At 42.7% G+C, this 20,210-nt stretch overlaps 1 protein-coding gene across 1 annotated transcript; it reads right to left on the bottom strand.

Moving 5' to 3' along the window:
* Positions 1–424: 424 nt before the first annotated feature.
* FABP2 (fatty acid binding protein 2) lies at positions 425–4,724 on the bottom strand. The gene is made up of 4 exons (XM_006259656.3): positions 4,297–4,724; positions 2,783–2,955; positions 1,376–1,483; positions 425–731 (listed from the first exon to the last, which is right to left on the bottom strand). The coding sequence occupies exons 1-4, from the start codon at positions 4,361–4,363 to the stop codon at positions 681–683; spliced, it is 399 nt and encodes a 132-aa protein (XP_006259718.1). The 5' UTR covers positions 4,364–4,724; the 3' UTR covers positions 425–680.
* Between the last annotated feature and the right edge of the window lie 15,486 nt (positions 4,725–20,210).

Genomic DNA, 20,210 nt, shown 5'->3' with positions numbered 1-20,210 from the left:
CAGTAAAGTATAAGCTATAGATGTATATGGGGCATTAATAATAGTTCTGCTATTTAAAATGTAATGAGTGTCTTTGATATACCGGAGGGAGGTTTTTTTTACTTCATGGCTTATTTGAAAAAACACCATCTGTAAAGTTGCAACAAAATCTTGAAATCCTACTAATGTCTTTGACTCTCTTAAACATTAACTATGTTATCAAACTCACAATCTTTGTGGCTACATACACAAAAACTTCTGGGAAGTATGTATGTGTAAAAGCCTCAGGAACTTAAGAGCTTGGGTGTTTTTTTAAGTTTTTTTTTAATTATACAATCTCCTAATATGCAGTACACAGAGCAACACGCAGCATGCAGCAACGTACACCTTGCAGCAATGAAAACAAATCACAACTTAACTGTCAGTGCAGAAACAATATTTTTATTTACAAAATGAAAATAGTTCTTGCAGCATTTAAACATGCTACATATCTAAACAGGTATCAATCTGTAGTGCAAATACACCTATTTTCTGTTTATTTAATATTGACAAGACTGAAAATGGCTGTTTTTACATCAGGGATGAGTGACCAATAATTTGGTGTTTGCTTGGGGGGTCTGTATGCATACAGTTGTCATGTATAATATAATTCTTCCACCAGATTTCTGGTTTGTCCTGGACTACCATCTTAGGCTTGATTCTTAACCCCTTTTAAAGATTCTCTTGGCTTCAACTCCTTCATATATATAAATCTGTAAAGTTTAATGAAAAAAAAGAGTTGTTATCAGTGGCTTCTTCCTCTAAGATTTATTTCACAGATCCCACATTATTATCTATCATGGCATTACAATATCAGGGTGCACTCCTGTTGCTACTTTAACAGTAACCCCAGCTCACTCATGTGAGTAGTTCCATCAAAAGCAAATAGAAAGACTGAAGGTTGGAACCGTGGGGTTTTTTTCCCTTTTTTTTGAAAATCTTCCAACCTGTATTCAGGCTGGCGCAGTGTCACACTCTCAGACTGACCCCACATGCTTCTCTACAGTGAATCAGGCCAGCAGACCAACCTCACCCAAAGGATGCAGCTGAGCCTGCACTACTGGCCTCGGAGGCTGGAGGGTTGAGCACCACTGACTTAGAACACATGCACTGAATTTAATCCACATGGGTACGATAATATTTTTTAAAATGGCCATGTTTAATCTGTAAATTTTGAAATTCCAGTGGATCTTTAATTTAAAAATGGCAGATGTTGAACAAACGTCGGGCATTTTTAGAACAAAAAAGATCTTACATACATTTCTCATTTTTCAGCTAGTTTTAACATAGGTCTGAATTCATTATAGTTTGATATTTTACATTAACCAAAAAAACCTCCAGTTGCTTTTTAACTTACCTGAACTAGTTCATCGCCTACTATTTCTCTGAATGCCTTCAGTTCTTTCTTATTATCTTTCCTGTTGAATTTTCCCACAAGCTTATTTCCTTCCATGTTCCAGGAACCCTACAATGTAAAAAAAACAAAAAAATCCAAGAAAATTGTATTACTATTGACTCATATACATATGGCAGGACTGTTAAAATGTTGTTAAAAGCATTAAAAGGAGTTAAAGCAATTGAATATTTTTGCATACTGTCAATAGTCCTGTAAAATGGAGATACACTGAAACTATTTTACCGACTTTCCAACTCCAAGAAATTTCCAGATTTCTTCTAGTTTGAATACTTATTTTTATACATATATATTAAATTGATAGAAGTTTTCTTTCTTCTGAGATCAGGGTACTGGTAAAGTGACCAGCTTTTAGGGAACAAAATCCAGGACAGTGCCAAATACTACCCAGACTTCCCAAACCAGAAGTTGTTTACACCGCTACCCATTGCAGTTATAATAGCTGTGTTCACATGGTGCTGCACACAAACTAGCTCCCTAAATATTTTGGGAGTACACCAATTTGAAACCATTTTTTTCAAATTTGAGCAATAGTCTCTTTTCATGGACTCAGTGGGAATTTTGGAGCATGTTCTGGTACAGAACATTTGGTATGATTTGTAGGTTTAGTATATATATTTAATTTGATGAATAGAATCATAGGGCTGGAAGGGACCCTGAAGGATCATCAGGTCCAGTAAAATACAAATAAGTCTGCCTCTTTCATTGACAGAGACGAGTGCAGCCTCTCAAATAACCACCCACCTTTCATTTCCCATTACATGGAGGGAAGTACCCCAGTCACAAAGGATTTCCAGTGTTCAATGTCAGGACTTTGACACTTTCCCGAAGCTGTGTAGTTGCTAAAAACAGCTGTAATATACTTTTATTAGTTTAGCTCACACTATGGCTATGTCCACAGTGAAGTCACTGCTCTGACAATAGCTTATGTAGATACGCATGATCTAGCTTTAAACAAGCCAACTCAGGTACTGCTGGCAGTAACTCTGGTAGCACAGAGTTCAGTGCAGGCTCATTAGGTGCATACCAAGCTTCTCAGGCAGGCTTTGTAGCTTATGCTAAACTTGGTGCAGTTGAGGTTATCCTGTTATCAGTACAAGCTGCAGTTACATCTTGACTGCAGGCTCAACATGACCTAAATTAGACAGCACTGCTCATTTTGGAGGATTAGATTATTTTTATAGTGAAAATATAAACATTAAGTTGGAGGCCAAATTCTGCTCTCTGCTACATGAATACACTTTACATAGAGTCAAGTTTTACATAAAATCAGAAAGCTAAATAAACCATTAATTCCAGAGATAACTTTAGTAAAAGTACAGGTCCAGCATATGAAAGTGAGCCTCTTACAATGAGTTCAGTCCCATCAGCCAGGCTGTACTCAAATTCAACTCCCAACGTGAATACTATTTCTATGGAACGGAAAGTACTTGATTCTTTGATAGTGAATTTATTTCCCTCTTGCTGAATAATGATTTTCAGGTTGTCATGAGCTCCTAACTTTCTCTTCATTACATTAACACCTAGAAAAACAATCAGAAAGAAACAAATTAAATACATATCTATACCATCAGGTCCAATGGGGGATGAATTTATTGTTAGTTAAGTTAGTGCAGGACTCCCTCAGATCAGAATAACTATGTTTTATCTCTTAACTTGCATTCATTTTGCAAAAGATTAAAGATCTCTACCAGGATAAGGCAGTGAAAAAATCAGTCCCTTTGTTGAATTATTCAGGCCCGTGGAACTTATTCTCTATTTTACTATCTCACTCATCTCCAGGTTTCTAATTTCTAGATTTTCTGCTCTCTGTTTCTTCATGTGAACATTTCCCATGAGTTATAAAGGTCAAACTCATTCCAGACATAAACAAACGTTACTCCCAGTAACTTCAGTTGGGTTCACACCTGAAGTGACTTGGGCACTGTTTCTGTTTCTACAGCCATGAGACCAGTTGTTATTTTCTTTTTCCTAAGCTCTTAATTTCATCACAAATGACTTAAACTCTTAATTCCATTGCAAATCACAACATTTAAATAAAGTAACTGGAAATACATTTCAATTTAAATAGTCATTTGGAAACTAGTCTCTCCTTTTTTGTAAACTGCAGAAGATGATTCCCACTCCAACCTCCCAGAGACTGAAACCAACCACCACTTGTAACTGCAGGCATTTTCAAAAGCAGCTTCCAAATCTGAAAGCCCAGTTTTAGGTGCATCTGTTACATCTCTTTACCAGTTGGCACGTTATTGTGGAACTGTGTCTTTCAATGAGTTCCTCTGCAGTAATCTGCAATGTTTACCATCTAATCCTTAGGGAAACATATAGAATTTAATAGCGCTGAAATCAAGTGAGATTTACAGAAATTAAATAGGACTTTTGGAAATTACTTAAAAACCTGTAGCTTTTAAGATAACATGTCTGCCTTTGTAATATTTAATGAAACTATAGACAGAAAATCATATCCTTGCTGTACAGTCCTATATAAAAGGTATTGGGGTTTTTTTTAGTTCTATAGATTTTTCAGGTAAATTTAGTAAAGTAAGAGAATTCCCAATTTATGCCAAAGTAAATGGAATAATTCTGCTTGCATTGACAGAGTTACTCTGTATTTACTCCAGTGTACCTGAGATCCAAAACTTACACTGGAAATTAGCTGTAGAGGGAAAAAGCTGAAAAATTTGGAGGTGAATTTGCTAGGCCGAGAAGTTAAAAGGCAGTATTAGACAGTCAGCAAATGAGCAGGAACACTAAAAGGCAATTGAAAGGAGGACAAGGAGGGCATCACCAGCATTCAACAATCGCTCTTAAATAGTTGTAGTTAGAATTATCTTTCTGTGACATAATAGAACAGTAAAGCTTACCCATCTCCTCCATGAACTTTTCATAGTTTTCACTTCTGTCTACCTTCCAGGTGCCATCAAATGCCATTTTTCTGATCAAAAAGGGAGATTTCTTGTGGTGCTTCTGCTCAACCTGAGATGTAGTTCAGATTTGCAACAGGAATATATATTCTGTCTTATCTTGCAAACAATTTACAGGATGATGTGGCTGGCTAAAGCTCAAATGGTCACATGACCTCCTCAAGGTCAAGTCATTGTAGCTTATTCAGGTGACCTATAAAGATCTCTCCCTATTCCACCTCACCAAATCCCTCTTCCCAAAAGATGAAAATATCTGTACTGTTCTTTCTTTTGCATATAATAGTTACTAAATTAACTTATAAATGACACTACAGTAGTGGTTTAAATCAGCAAGCCAGGAAAGACAAGGATTTAGGGGCGAATGTATTAAGAAAATGTATTACTGATATTAACCTTATGCTTCTGGGTGTGCCTTTATGTACTGAAGAAAATAAACCAAACGTTTATTCGGGCAACCATACACAAACCTAAACTCAAATGCTAATATGGGTTGTGATTGGAAACTATTCAATATATGTATAACTAGCAAAGGGAAGAAGTAAGTAGAAAGAGCTATTTATTGAGTTCTTGCAAAATATTTATTTTGGAAACTACCTATTCATTTGTAGCCACCTGTGCTGTGCTCATGACAATTATTGAATTGCGGCCTGTATTTTTCCATCAAGTTTCATTCTGAGCAGTATTTGTTGTCCATATCTCATGTTTATACTGATCCAGGTTGAGAAGGGAAGAGATTTTCAATGCCATCCTAAATGGCACTGGTTGGTGACCTATCAGAATTGCTGTGTTTGTACATCTGTAGACATTGACACAATTCAATAGCTGCTGCATACAGCCAACTCTGTTGGATTTCACCGAGAGTTTTGTATGTGCTGTCAAATCCTGCTTGCTCTACTACTATGCTGACTGTTTAAGTGGGCCACCTGTTCATGGGTGAGGCAAGAAGCATTTGACTGATGGAGTCACAAAGGAACCAGGCCTGTACTTTAATTCATGGTTAATTGCAAAGGTGATGATGCCCTGAAAGGCACAACGTAGTGTTAGGAAAAAGAGGCTGTTTTTGAAAAGCCTGTAAAGACACATTTGAAAAGCAGCCCCCCTACTACTATACTAACGCTCCCTCCTAGAATTCAAGCGAGCCAATACCTTGTTGTTCTGATGCAGTTGGCTACATTTATTGGACCAGGTATATAGTTGCAAGACATGTCAGATGAGTTTCATGCCATCTCTCCCAACTACACAGCAGTGCCAATTAAAGATGTTACCAAATAAACCTTGCTTCTTGCATATTCCCTGGACTATCATGGTTACAAACATTGTGATTCTATGGGACTGACCCACCAGTTAGCCTTACTGTGCTTCTCCCCATTACAGTATTCTCCACGCTCCAAAGAGCAAAAGGCTAGAGAAAACACGTACTAGATAAAGTAGATCACATCTGGAACATCCACTGTTGAACTCATGTCACCTGGTTTCACAGCTGAATGTTGAAACATCTCCCTGTGTGGAGGCTGCAATAGACTTACTTCACTATGAATAATTACTACTATGGCAGCGAAGAAATAATCAATAGATTTTGTCAAATTCATGGTCTCCTGGTTTGCAGCTCAAGAAATAATAGGGTATTTTGTAGGAGAGGCTTTTTCAGTCATACACATGCTCACAGCCTGGAAATGCATGAAAGACACGTCAAATGTGTAAGCATTATGAAATACTCATGATAACTATGAGGTCTGAGTGTGCCTTTATGGGGTCAGTTTTAGAGAGAACTGATGGGGATCAGGAGGCGGCACAGAAACCCAGAGGGGATAGCGAGCGCTCTGTACACACAGAGACCCAGACATGCATTTATAGCACACAAGTTGAATGTGGTACATGAGAGGGTTTTGTAAAGACTAAACTGAGATTATATAGGATGCCAGCAATTGTTTTCACCAAACGTTTGAGTCATACACCACTGTTCAAGTGTGGGGTGCTGGCTAAGTGTTAACTCCAGGAAGGTCTAACTCCATGATACCAGACTGAACTCTGGCTTTACACAAGGTAATGGACTTCCCCCTACACACAGAATCGTAACAATGCCAGCTGTCATTGCAGGAGCTGACATTTTGCTAGCACTGCAGATTGCAGCTTGGACAGAACTTTTATTAAAAGTTTAATGTCAAATGAATCAAGAAAGCTATTAGGACAGCCATACCAAAGGAAAACCCCAGTCAGTTTTACTTCATAACCAGTGTCTTAATTCAGCTAACCTACCAGAGAAGAAAATAAAATTAACTCAAATAACATTCTCCCCCCCCCCCCCCCCCCCTATTTCCTCCAACAAAGTAAAAAGAAAACAGTTTTGATGGTCTTAGGGAATAGACAAATGCAAAGTTATGGGGCAGGCATACACTGTCCTAAATATAAGACATCATTTAGATCTCTATAGTAATTTTCACATGCAATTTACATAGCACTAGTGTAAAATGCCCCATTGCAAACTTTGAAAAAAAATCTGTTTCCTTTTGATAGGAAAAGAAAAGATGCTTTTAGTAGTTAAAATATTAGACTTTAAAACTCATTTCCTGCACTGAGAATCCATCGTTTTGGCATTTAGGACAAGACTGAGACAGTATATCTCACCCTAAAGGACTGCACTACCTAAGGAAAGGTTTTGGAATTAGCAGAGAGACAATTCCTTTCCTGCCTTCCTTCCTTATTCTAGGGAAATAAATTTAGAACAGAGGTATTCAAGCTGTTGGGCTCACCCCCCCGGGGGGGCATGAAGGAATGTTAAGGGGGTATAGGCAAGAAATTTGGAAGGAACTGGTAACTACAGCCTTGCCAGGGGGATGAGGGACCGGGAGACCCGGGTAGGTTCTGCCAGCGGGCTGCTGTGCCTCGGGGAGCCTGGGGTGGCAGGCATGCAACCTAGACCTGCAGCAGGGCCAAGGCAGGATGCGCTGGAGCTGTGGCAGGTGGAGCCCACCGAGCCAAGTAGTTCCTAGAATGAGGGGTGCCCTGTGCCTGGCTGTGGTGTTCCTCTGGGGTGATGGGGGTAGGGGGTACAAATAAAATTGTAACTGAAAGGTGGGGCTCAGCTCAAAAAGTTTGAAAACCGCTGATCATGAAGGATGTAACAGGGGCAGATTGCTCCCCCCCAGATCAGTTCCGCTGTACCGCCTGGCTTGAGGTCAGAGGCTGTTATTACAAAACCTAACTGATCCTTGAATGATAACTTACTCCTCTTTGCAATAAGATGTTCTCATTATCTTTTTTATTATATTACGATTTTTCTTTGACCTTTGAAATTATCAATCTCCATATATTATATATAGTGTTTTATTGTTACAGATTCCTTGTGTCCAGTTATAGTTCATACTCATTTTATTGTTGGCTAACAAATTATTAACTTCATTTTCTTTGCCATAATGATTCAACTATTACTGAATTTTGTTAAATTCAATAAAGAGAAAAATGTGCAATTATTTTCTTCAATCTCAACTTCATCTGTATTGCAATGCTTAACATTTAAAGTACTTTTATATGCAGAAAAGTAGAAGTTTATTCTTTTTCTAAATACCAGCAGAATTGAATATAGTCTTCCATGGGACCAATGGAACATTTGGTTCACATGTTTTAGGGTGCATATGAAGGCCAGGCAGGAGACAGACCATCAGCAGTTTGTTTGAGAATTTTGGGCTAGATGCCTACTTCCTGCGTATGCATTGCTCTCTCTCTCCCCTCTTTGAGAAAGCTGTTGCCTGGTTTTACAGTGTCCCAGGCTCCCACAGAAATGAACTGGTATCCTAAGAAACTAAAATTAAGAAATATTTGTTTTGCCTTTTGCGGTGGATAAAGATGACTTCTTAGACCTAACCCACCACTTCCCCCCAAAAAAGCATTATTTAATTTTATTTTATGTCAGAGGTATATGTCAGTTTCTCACTTTTGATTTCCTACTGGGAGAATTAATGATATTTTGCAGGAGCTAAATATTAATGTCAGGCAATGCTTCAGGATGAGGTGCAGCTAACTGGTGATTTTATTTTGGCTAGTGCCTATTCAACTTCAGATCATTGGGTGTTCAGCAGAATTTCTCAAAGCTGCTCTGTCAAGTTTGTGTCAAAAATTCAAAAAGTTCAAAAGTTCTCTCTCCCAGATATCTACTGGATAAAAAAAGGGTTATTTCAGGATACGGTGAGATACCTGATAAAGATCTCTCACCATTTTTTTTTTGCATGGTTTGTAGGAAAACCATGGGTTTCCAGATCTATCTTATTCCCATGTAGCCTCCTGACCATTTTAAAAAGGAGCGCCTTAAACTTTCTAAATCATGGGAATGGTAGAGATAATTAAAATGGGTTCAGGATTCACCAAAACTCCTGTGTGCCCCAGATAGACTTTTCTTCTCAACACATTGCACTTGTGGGTGCACTCTTCCTCCCAGGCACTCACTCCAGTTAGGCTTTTGTTTTTGTGCCACCCAGGAATCTTTGACTTTTCTCACAGGTGAAGCTGAAGATCCAAACCAAACCCACCTGCCTGTGGTCAAATATCAGTTGCACTCTGTACTGTCCCCTATAGGTTGTTGCTTTGAGTCTCTGCTGAACTTTCTCCTCATGAGATCTAAACCCCAAAGGGGTTCATTAATGTGTCATAGTTACTGCACATTAAGTTTAGTACTTGTATAACCAAGTACTAAATCAATGCACAGTAACTGGTGCTACTGTGCAGTAGCACTGGTGCATGGCTTTTTAGTGATGCTAACTGTGCAGTAGTGTAGATTTTAAATAAATAAGGATAAAATATTATAAAAAAGGGGGCTCTTCCTCCCCAGTACCTTCACAATATAAAATATATATAAAGTATAAAAAAATATATAAAATACAAAAATAACAACTGCAAATCTGCACAATATAGTCTTCCACTCTCTTTATTTTTATTTTTACTGGTTGCGGCCCCTAGCGAGTTCCTCCCATGAAAGTTTTCTGCAGGGAGGGGGAAAAAGGAAGAAGAGGAAGAGGAGAAGGGTTTGGAGCACAGTTGAAAAACTGGACTTTTGCCCCCCTCAACACACAAGGTTGAAGGTTGGTGGGACATATTACCTATTACCTAAATATCACCTGGGACACTGCATATGCTGGGCGTTGGGTCTGGTAGGCAGTGTCCTGCCCCTGGACTTTTGGTCGTGGTTCTGAAATGGAATGTGATGAAGTTCAGAAGGTTTGCAGTGTTGAAGGAAATCATGTAAACACTCACTCCAAAGTTTCAAACTACTTGCAGAAAACTTACCATTACAGTGTTGCTGCTGCAGCTGTCATCAGGAGCTATGCCCACATGGCGGGAGGTGTGGGGGGCACAGATGGAGGGTATGTGTGGGGGCAGGAGGACATACACTATAGGTGGCGGGGGGGCAGAAGAATTAAGAGGGGGTAGTAAATTAAGAGAATATTGGCTTCCTCCCCCATTTCTTTTTGTTACAATAAAAATAGTAATTTGCAGACCTGATCTGAACCTGTGGCCACTCCACTGTGTGCTGTGAGTGAGGGGTGAGGAGTGAACAAGGGTAAAAAAAAAAAAAAATCACAGTGGCACCTGCTGGCTAAAGGCTGGAACACAGCGCCACCTCATGGCAAAGGGGATTCATTAGAAGTCTTCAGAGCCTGTCTGTTTGAATGAACAAATCCATAGCTGGGGCAGTGTAACTGGGGAGCGTCGCATAATAACTCATCTCCGAGTAGTCTTAGTTAAAGGCTCGAAGTGGATTTTTAGAGCAGGAGGACATCCTGGGTCATGCAAACACAAACACAATTGCGTTGGTGTAAACAAGAAATGTCGTTTCATCTTCACACGCCCTTAATAGTACTGTCAGGTAGTATATTACATGGTTTTTGCCCTGCATGCTACTGAGCAGTTAACATCACATGTAGATGTGCCCAAGGATCCTGTTTAAATCTGCCTCAAAGATCTGACACACTTAGAGCACTTAGATCAATGTTCATTCATTTTTATACATAGGGATTACCTCATTTGTTCAATTCAGTTTGAGACAGCTCTCTGGCAGGGTCGCATGGGTGCAAGCCCGTTATGCCCCCAAGAGCAAAGGACCCTGGTGGACCCCTCCGGCAGACCCTGATCTCACCCCCAGCATGGAGCTGGGAGGTAAGTGGAGCCTGTAGTGGGAGGGCACTAGTTAGGAGCGGGAGGTAGCTGAGAGGAGCCAAGGAGGGTCATGCCCTCCCCCCACCCTCCCAGCTCCTACTTCACCCAGAGCCCTAGGGAGCCGCATAAACAGAGCATGCAAACAGGTATTCTCTAGGCCCCAGCACGAGTTAGTATGGGAGGGCGAGCAGGAGGGCCAAGAGGCTCTAGGTGGTAAGCCCGAAGAGAAGAGTCTGCACAGCAGTAGCCCAGACTACTACCTATGTGATGGTGGTGATGCACACCCCAAAGATCTCTGCTGCTCCCCACTGTAGGTGGAGCTTCCCCCTCTGGTACCACTGAGGCCTCTACCCAGATGGCCCCCTTGGCTCAATAGGGAACTCATGGACCTCCTGAATCTTAAAAGAGAAGCCTATAAGGGTTGGAGGATGGGAAATACCTCTATGGAGGATTATACATCACTGGCCTGCACCTGTAGGGAACAGACCAGAAAAGCCAAGGCCAAAACCGAGCTCAAATTGGCTACGGAAATCAAGGACAAGAAAAAGTCCTTCTTCAGATATGTTAGAAGTCAAAAGAGAAATAAGGGCAACGTTGGACCCCTGCTGAACCAAATGTGGCAGCTGAAATCCGACACCCAAGTAAAAGCTAATCTCCTCGATTACTTTGCGTCTGTTTTTCACCAGTCTAAGGGGATCACCCTGCCTGACAAGACACAGGGTTACGAGGGTACAGGTGACCACATGCCTACATTTGGTAAAGACCTTGTGAGGGAATACCTTGAGAGGCTGGATATCTATAAGTCAGTGGGCCCTGATGAAATGCATCCAAGAGTGCTAAAAGATTTGGCTGACATCATAGTGCAACCAATGGTGAGGGTATCTCAGAAACTGTGGTGCTCAGGAGAGGTTCCTGGAGATTGGAAGAGGCCAATGTGATGCCTATCTTCAAGAAAGGATGGAAGGAAGGAAGATCCAGGGAATGATAGGCCAATCAGTTTTATCTCAATCCCTGGAAAGATTATGGAAAAATAATTAAAGAATCCATCAACAATAGGCTAACGAAAGGTGTCATCCTGAAAGACAACCAATACAGTTTAATTTTGGATATGTCATGCCTGACCAACCTCATCTCCTTTTATGACCAGATGATATGTCACCTGGACAGGGGAGGAGAGGCTGATGTCATTTACTTGGATTTCAAAAAAGCCTTTGATTTGGTCTCCCATGATGTCCTCATGACAAAACTGGGGAATTGCAGCCTCAACAACCTTATGGTCCAATGGCTGGGCAACTGGCTCTGTGGTCTGACCCAGAGAGTGGTAGTTGATGGAACCAAGTCAACATGACGCATGGTGACCAGTAGCATCTCTCAGCATTCAGTACTTGGACCAGTACTCTTTAACATGCTCATAAATGACCTGGATTCGGGTGTCAGAAGCAGACTGGCTAAATTTACAGATGACACCAAATTATGGGGAAGTGCAGTCACACTAGAGGATAGGCTGGGGATTCAGGTTGACTTGGACAGGCTCGCAAAGCGGGCAGATCGAAACCTGATGACTTTTAACATAGAGAAATGCAAGGTGCTGCACCTCAGGAGAAAGAACCCACATTAGACCTATAGGCTCGGCAGTGCCGCACTCACTAGCACTATGACCGAAAGAGACTTGGGGCTCACGATTGACCACAAGATGAATATAAGCCACCGATGCGATGCCGCAGCCAGCAAAGCAAATAAAACCCTGGCTTGCATCTACCGATGCATCTCAAGCAAGACCCCAGATGTCATCCTCCCACTTTATTCAGCCTCAGTGAGGCTGCAGCTGGAGTACTGTATCCAGTTGTAGGCTCCATGCTTTAGAAAGGATGTGGAGAAGCTTGAGAGAATGCAAAGGAGAGCCATGTGCACGATCAGAGGTCAAGCGTGCAGGCCTTATGAGGAGAGGCTAAGAGGCATGGGACTCTTCAGTCTGGAAAAGCGTAGTCTCAGGGGGGACTTGGTGGCAGCCTATAAGTATATCAGGGGTATGCGTTAGGGTCTGGGAAAACATCTGTTCACCTGGGCATCCCAAGGGAAGACAAGGTCTAACAGTCACAAACTGCTGGAAGACCGTTCTAGACTGGGCATAAAGAAAAACTTCTTTACTGTCCAAGTCTCTAGAGTATGGAATAGACTCCCTCCAGAAGTGGTGTAAGCATCTACTCTGGACATGTTCAAAAAGTGTTTGGATGATTATCTTGCTGGGGTCATCTGACCCCAGCAGACTTCCTGCCCTGTGGGCAGGAGGCTGAACCCCATGATCTCACGAGGTCTTTTCCAGCCTTAATGTCTATGAAATCTACGAAATGTAGACAGGAGAGGAGCACTGTAAGCAAACAACAGAAAATATAACATCGGTAGAGGGGCAGTTAAATGAATATTGGATGTTATAATCTGCGTTATTTGGTCTAGTGATGATGTGGTCTGTGTTGATGAAGGGGCACAGCTGGCATCTGGGTCCAGAACAAGGTCTGGTGCCTTGGTAAAAATAGGCATTCCACCATTTGCTCAGAGAGATTTTGACACTCTCCCTAAGGGCACCTATACATGCTCCAGATATCTGGTCCAACACGCACTAATTAGCATGTATCAGAGCACATTTGATGAATCAAATGGATTTGATTAATCAGATCTGCTGGAGCGTGCTAATTAGCACGCTCCAGCAGCCTCTACATCATGTGTATTCACTACCTCTGTGCTTCAAAATGGCAGAGTGCCCCCACTGCCATTTTGAAGAATGGGACGCTGAATACACATGACACTGTGGGCACTTTAATTAGAGTTGCCCCCCCCCCCCCCCCCTTTCCCGGAGCACATATAACGACACCCTAAGATTCTGACTGCATTTGAGGTTTGCTTTTCCTCTCTGAAGTTAGCATGAGCCTTTCTTTCCATCTAAGATCTTGCCCTTGCAATTTTTGACACAAGCGTTTTTATGGGGAAATAACTATGGCTGCAGCTTTAAAGGATGCCTTTAAAAAGGTGTTCCTTTTCATCTGATCTGATGGCATTCGGTAGCATAGACTCCTAAACGTGAGACTTTTTGGTGACATCTCCAAATGGTGTATTTTTCAACCTGATTCTATTTTAAAATGATGGAATCAGACCATAGTTTCAAAGTTTGATCTGTATGAGTCAATTATTGAACTTTAGTAGGCAAAAAGAAATGATTAACTAGCACAAGTATCTAATCATGCCATACTGATAATCAAGAATATAGCACATCAAGCTATATTAAGCAAATTAAATGGCATTCCAAAGATCAGGGTGTCATAAATGTATTTGCAATAGCTTAGATCTGCTCTCCCACCAATGGTTACATGGCATATTGCCTTCAGCATTAATTAGTTCTAAAATAAGTAAAAATAAAGGAACCCAGCCTACAGAAACAGTTTAGATCATTGTATCTGCAATTACACTTTTCCAGCAAAGGATATTTGAACCAGTGCCTATTAGGGCCAATTAGGTTAACTGGTTGAATGGCTGTGGTGTGCTAGCGAAGCAAAAAGTTCCAGCTAGTAGGCTACAAAATTTTTCTGGATATTTTTTCAGGATAAATTTCAAGGGAAGCTCAGAAGATTCTACCCTTCCCTTTATACAGGCATTTATACAACCCTACTCATTTCTGAGGGATATGGTATATAATTTCTCATTGACTATACCTTTTACCAAAATACCCCACCTACTATGAGGTTATGATTTTGTTTGGAAGCTTCAATGTTATTTCTTGTTGGTTCACCAGTTTACTTCACAAATCCAAATGAAGGTTTCTAAGGTTTGTGTTCTAAGAGGCACTTGCCTGTTTAACAGTTGCATATAGAAGCTGGTTTCTTGTGAACACACAGTAAGAACATGTTCTGAGCTCTTGGAATATGCTGTTATTTAGACACGCTAATCATGTGAATGCTCGGAGACTCAGACCCCAGCAACGAGAGTGTCTTGTGTGCCTGCTGCATCTCCTGCCGCTAAGCCAAGCTGATGTGCTGCCTCATGATGTCCAACACCATCTGTTGATCCCGCGACATCTACATCGAGCACATCACGGAACATTGCCAGTACACCAACACCATCAGACCGGACCCAGAGGGGACCGCCTGAATCCTGCTCTGCACCTGATGGACTCCGAGAGTAATCTTCAGTGATGGACACTCCACTCCTCCCGAAGACGACCCCCACGATAAGACTCTATAGACTAACTTAGGGGGTCGGACTCGATGATCTATTGAGGTCCCTTCCGACCCTAACATCTAACATCTATGAACTTCTTCAACCTACCCCCTCCACCCTTGCGGACCATTGTACGGGTTTGTTTGTTTGTTCTTGCGACCCTCCTCCCACCTCTGGGTTTAGTTGGCTGACATTGTATTTTCTGTAACATAGGTGCGTTCCCCTCCTCACCCCCATCCCTCTTATGTTAGTCCCTCACTTGGGCACACTGTATTTCCCTTATGGCTGTCATCTTTTGGTTCATGACTATTAACATTTACTAATAAAATTCATTTTTAGGTTGTATACTTAGAAAGGTAAGGGCTCTATAGTCATATGTTGGTTAACCAGACATCTGTGATATCAAACACTAGCTCCGTGCTTTATGATTTTTAGCTTACTCAGTTATTTTTAAGAATTTGTTTCTAAGAGGTTTTCTCTTATCTAGAACCAAATTATCTGTATTTTTATGTTTCCTCTTTTTAAAACGGCCAGTTACCAGGATGACTAATGTGCGTGCCAGGTGTTGTGGTATTTTAGGTACTTCACTTTTTTAGATAAGCATTTGTGTGTGTGTAAACACTCCTACGTAAGAATTTTGTTATCTTCTCATTCAAAGCTGCTTTCTCCCCATCCCCATGTTTGCTCAGTTTCTTCCATTTAGTGTCACCAGCATCATGAGACTTGGAAATCCAAAGTAGCTATGATCTGTAGGATCTCTTGGCTGTTATTTCCACTGAAGTGTTTTCCAAATGAGGCTAAACTTCAATCCTTGGAATGGATTGAAAGTTCAGTCAATGTGGAGTCTAGTACCCTAATTACTCAGTAGTCACCTCTACATGTTATGGACAAGTATTATGGATACTCTATGTACCCTGCATTGACTTAATCATTTCTGTGTGATTACAGTGATCCACAAAGCACTGTATGGTTTGGATTTTGGCTATAGGCCCAAGCTAAAATATCTGGAAGCAGGGTTTTCTCAGGGGAGAGACATTAACTCCAGAATTAGCTTCACACATTAGGGCTGTGCTAACCTTTGGGTGGTGATTTTATTTGGAGGAGATTCGGTCAGATTTGGTGACAAATCTCTGAATCCAAATCGAATCAGGGGACCAATTAAAAGGTCCGAATCGATCCTCTAGCCAGGATCAAGAGCTTGATCAGGAATTCACCAGGGAACTAGCTGAGGCTGCATGCTCCCGGTGCATGGTTGTCATGGGAGATTTCAACTACCCTGACATCTCGTGGGAAGAGCACTCGGCCACATCCGAACAGTCACAAAGCTTCCTCACGTGTGTGGATGAGCTCTATCTGACTCAAGAAGTCTACAGACTGACAAGAGGCAAAGGGCTGCTTGAGCTGGTACTGGCAACGGGGGATGACTTAATCAGCAACCTAATGATTGAAGGGAAGCTGGGAGACAGTGACCATGAGCTGATCACCTTCACCATCTGCCATAAAGCAGGCAAGTCAGTCAGCAAAGCAGAAGTCCTCAACTTCAGGAAAGCTGACTTAGGACCTCACCAACAAGCCTTCTGAGCTTGTCAAAGGGACCATGACCCAAAGGGGAAGGGAGTTCAGGAAGAGTGGTTGCTCCTCAAGGGAGTGATCCTGAAAGCACAAGCAATGCCTATCCTATCTTGGAGGAAAGGCAGCAAAAGGGCACAGCAGCCCCCTTGGCTCTGCAGGGAACTAGTGAACCTCCTGCATAAAAAGAAAGGCCTATAATAGATGGAAGGCTGGATCCACCCCGAAGGAAGAGTACTTTGCACTGGTCCGGACCTGTAGGAAGTGTACCAGGAAAGCCAAGGCTGTGACTGAACTCCAACTGGCTACATATCAAGGACAATAAAAAATCCTTTTTTAGATATGTGGGGAGCCGGAGGAAAAGCAAGGGTAACATTGGATCCCTGCTAAACCATATGGGTCAACTGACAACTGATGCCCTGGAAAAAGCCAACCTCCTCAACAGGTATTTTGCATTGGTTTTTCACAAGGGACAGCTCTGCCCAATATGGTATGGGACGGCCAGGGCGAGGGAGAACTATTACCCTACATCAATGTTGACCATGTGAAGGAACACCTTGAGAGGTCTGACACCTTCAAGTCAGCTGGCCGAGACAGCTTACACCCCAGGGTACTTAAGGAGCTGGCAAGCATCATAGCTCGGCCACTGGGACGGATCTTCAAGAACTCGTGGTGCTCAGGCAAAGTGCCCGAGGATTGGAAGAAGGCCAGTGTGGTGCCCATCTTCAAGAAAAGGAGGAAAGTAGATCTGGGGAACTACAGGCTCATCAGCCTGACCTCCATCCCTGGGAAGATCTTGGAGAAAATCATCAAAGAGAGCATTTTTGACAAACTGGCTGAAGGCAACTTCTTAAGGGAAGTTGAGATAGGCAGCACAGGTTTGTTGTGGGTAGGTCTTGCCTGACCAATCTCATCTCCTTCTATGACCAGGTGACCTATCACTTGGACAAAGGAGAAGAGATTGATGTCATATATCTCGGCTTTAAAAAAGCTTTTGATCTGGTATCCCATTATCATCTTATAAAAAACTGGCCAACAGCGGCCTCGTCTACATCACAGTCCGCTGGCTGGGGATTTGGCTTCGAGGTTGGACCCAGAGCGTGGTAGTTGATGGAAGTCAATCATTGTGGGGCACTGTGACCAGTGGGGTCCCCCAAGGCTCTGTCCTTGGGCCTGTCCTTTTCAACATCTTCATTAATGGTGTGGACATTGGTGTCAGGAACGGACTGGCCAAGTTTGCTGATGACACCAAACTTTGGGGAAAAACATCCACACCCAAGGACAGATGGTGATCCAGGCTGACCTTGACAGGCTCATAAAATGGGCGGACGCAAACCTGATGGCCTTCAACTCTGAAAAATGCAAGGTACTCCACCTTGGGAAGAAAAACCCGCAGCATGCTTATAGGCTCAGCAGTGCTATGCTTGCTAGCACCACGGCCGAAAGGGACTTGGGGGTCATGATTGACCACAAGTTGAATATGAGCCACCAATGTGATGTTCCAGCCAGCAAAGTGAGCAAAACTCTGGCTTGCATCCATAGATGTTTCTCTAGCAAATCCCAGGATGTCATCCTTCTGCTGTATTTGGCCTTGGTGAGGCCGCAACTGGAGTACTGCATCCAATTCTGGGCTCCACAATTTAAAAAGGATGTGGAGAAGCTTGAGAGAGTCCAGAGAAGAGCCACGCACATGATCAGAAGGCAGGAAAACAGGCCTTATGATGAGAGGCTGAGAGCTATGGGACTCTTCAGTGCAGGCTCAGGGGGGACCTGGTGGCCGCCTATAAATATGTAAGTGGTGTACATCAGGGACTGGGGGAACACCTGTTCACTAGAGTGCTCCATGGGATGACAAGGTCAAATGGTCACAAACTTCTCCGAGACCTTTTCAGGCTGGACATAAGGAAGAACTTCTTTACAGTCCAAGTCCCCAAGACCTGGAACCGACTGCTGCCAGAGGTGGTGCAAGCACCTACTCTGGATTCCTTTAAGAGTGACTTGGACTTTTATGTCACTGGGATCCTGTGACCCCAGTTGACTTCCTGCCCCTGCGGCAGGGGGCTGGACTCGATGATCTTCTGAGGTCCCTTCCAGCCCTCATGTCTATGAAATCTATGATTCAAAGCTCTCCGAATCTTCGGAAAAGATTTGGAGAGCTTCAATAATACAGACAGTCCCATGCCTGCAGCAGGGAGCTGCAGCCAGACTCAGAGCTGGTAAGTAGTGGGGGGGGGGGGGCTGGGGAAGGGACCATGGGGGGACCCCTGCCAGGCCCCATCACCTGCCTGCTCCCCCAGCCCCTGCCCATGGCTGCCCTGCCTGCCCTAGCTCCTGGCCCTTTAAAGAAAAAAAAAACAACAACCCCCCCCCCCCCCCCCCCCCCGGAAAAGCCCCAGGACTCTCCGCTTCTGCAGCAGCCTCGGAGCTTTGTGGGGCTCATGCAGAGCCCCCCACGTGGTGTGGGGCAGCAGGGATTGCCCCCCGCCAGCAGAAACGGTGAGTTGGCGGGGTTCTTAAAGGGCCAGAGCCACACTAGGCAGGGCAGCCATGGGGGGAATGGAGGAGCAAGGAGGTGTCGGGGGGCTTGTGCAGAGCCCCTATGAAGCATGGGGCAGCGGGGGGCAGCACAGATCACTTGGCAGCACTCAGTGAGTCAGGGCTTTTTTTTTTTTTTGCCAAGTGCCAGGAGCTGGGGCAGGTGGGGCAACCATTGCCAGGTTTGGAGTACGGCCGGGGGATGGGCTTGCGTGATTCAGCTGAATTGATTTGGGACAGTGATTCAAATCACCAAACTGAATCACTGTCCCCTGAATTGGCTGAATCCAAATCTGAAGCGAATACTAGCCGATTCGCATAGGTCTATCACTCATTATTTCATCCAGGTCTATTGTCCTGAACATCCCTGTGCTGAATACCATTGCTTACTCAGGCATTTGCCTTAGAAAACAGGGAAAACAGAAGGGCCTGAAGCTGTTTGAAGAGGGAGTCCCTTGAAGTAATCCAATGAGTGGTGTATTACCTCTATTTTTTTTTATACACATGAGCTTGTTGGTTTAGAGCACTTAAGGTATGCAAAAATGTAATAGTGCCCTATATGTATATTCTGAACCTGAGCCAAGTTAGTTTCCAGACAGATAACAACTAGTACCAAGCAGAGACAGGGACATTTATTTATTATCACAAAAATTATAAGGTGTGTCTGCAAGCAGATTCCAACTGCAGTCAAGGAAACATGCGGTGTGATCTTCAAGGCAGACCTTAGATCTCAAGATGCGTTATATGGCTTTGCCTGTCAGTCTCCCCAGAATTTGAACTTGAACTCTGTATAGATATCAGCCAGCCATAAAGGTTGGCCTCTGGAGTTGATCCTGATATGAATCCAAACTCCACCAAAGGTTAGTTAGATAATCTAATTAACTGGGTGGTTATCTAATTCAAAGATTTTAATCTGGTCAAACCTCTGAGGCAGAGAAAATACTTTTGTTGAACAAGATAAAAAAAAGGATAAAGCCTTATGATATGGAAACATGAATATTACATTTCTATTTAGGAACAGAAGGTTTAAATCATGGCAGGAAGATGGAGTGTTTAGAAGTTGGAATCTATTCCCTGATCAATCACTGACTTTCACGTGTGACCTTGGGAAAGTCATTTAGTCTTTCAGTATCTCCCTTCCCTATCTATACATGGGAATGGTACTTTCCTACCAGAAAAGGATGTTGCAATCATAAAATAATCAATTATTGCAAGTTGCTCAAATACTATAGCAATGAATGCATGCCAGTGGATACGAAGGTGGATGATAAAGTCCAGCGCACACATGTGCATCTTCTGTGGACTTTATTTAGCAGTACAAGTTCATCATGTATGTTACTCCCATAAAAGTGCATTCAACTTATTTCAACAAGTTCTGTTGGATCAAGAGCTGT

Source organism: Alligator mississippiensis, chromosome 2, assembly GCF_030867095.1.
Source record: "Alligator mississippiensis isolate rAllMis1 chromosome 2, rAllMis1, whole genome shotgun sequence".
Lineage (NCBI taxonomy): Eukaryota > Metazoa > Chordata > Crocodylia > Alligatoridae > Alligator > Alligator mississippiensis.
The sequence above is the reverse complement of the archived record's forward strand: the minus strand, read 5'-3'. Positions and strand labels throughout refer to the sequence as shown.

What these genes read in the sequence shown, in the direction of transcription:
- FABP2 (XM_006259656.3), bottom strand. Translation starts at nt 4,363, where the DNA reads ATGGCATTTGATGGCACCTGGAAGGTAGACAGAAGTGAAAACTATGAA. An exon ending in AAAGTTCATGGAGGAGATGG is followed by an intron (nt 2,956 to 4,296) that starts GTAAGCTTTACT and finishes TTGTTTTTCTAG; the next exon opens with GTGTTAATGTAATGAAGAGA. An exon ending in CTGATGGGACTGAACTCATT is followed by an intron (nt 1,484 to 2,782) that starts GTAAGAGGCTCA and finishes TTTACATTGTAG; the next exon opens with GGTTCCTGGAACATGGAAGG.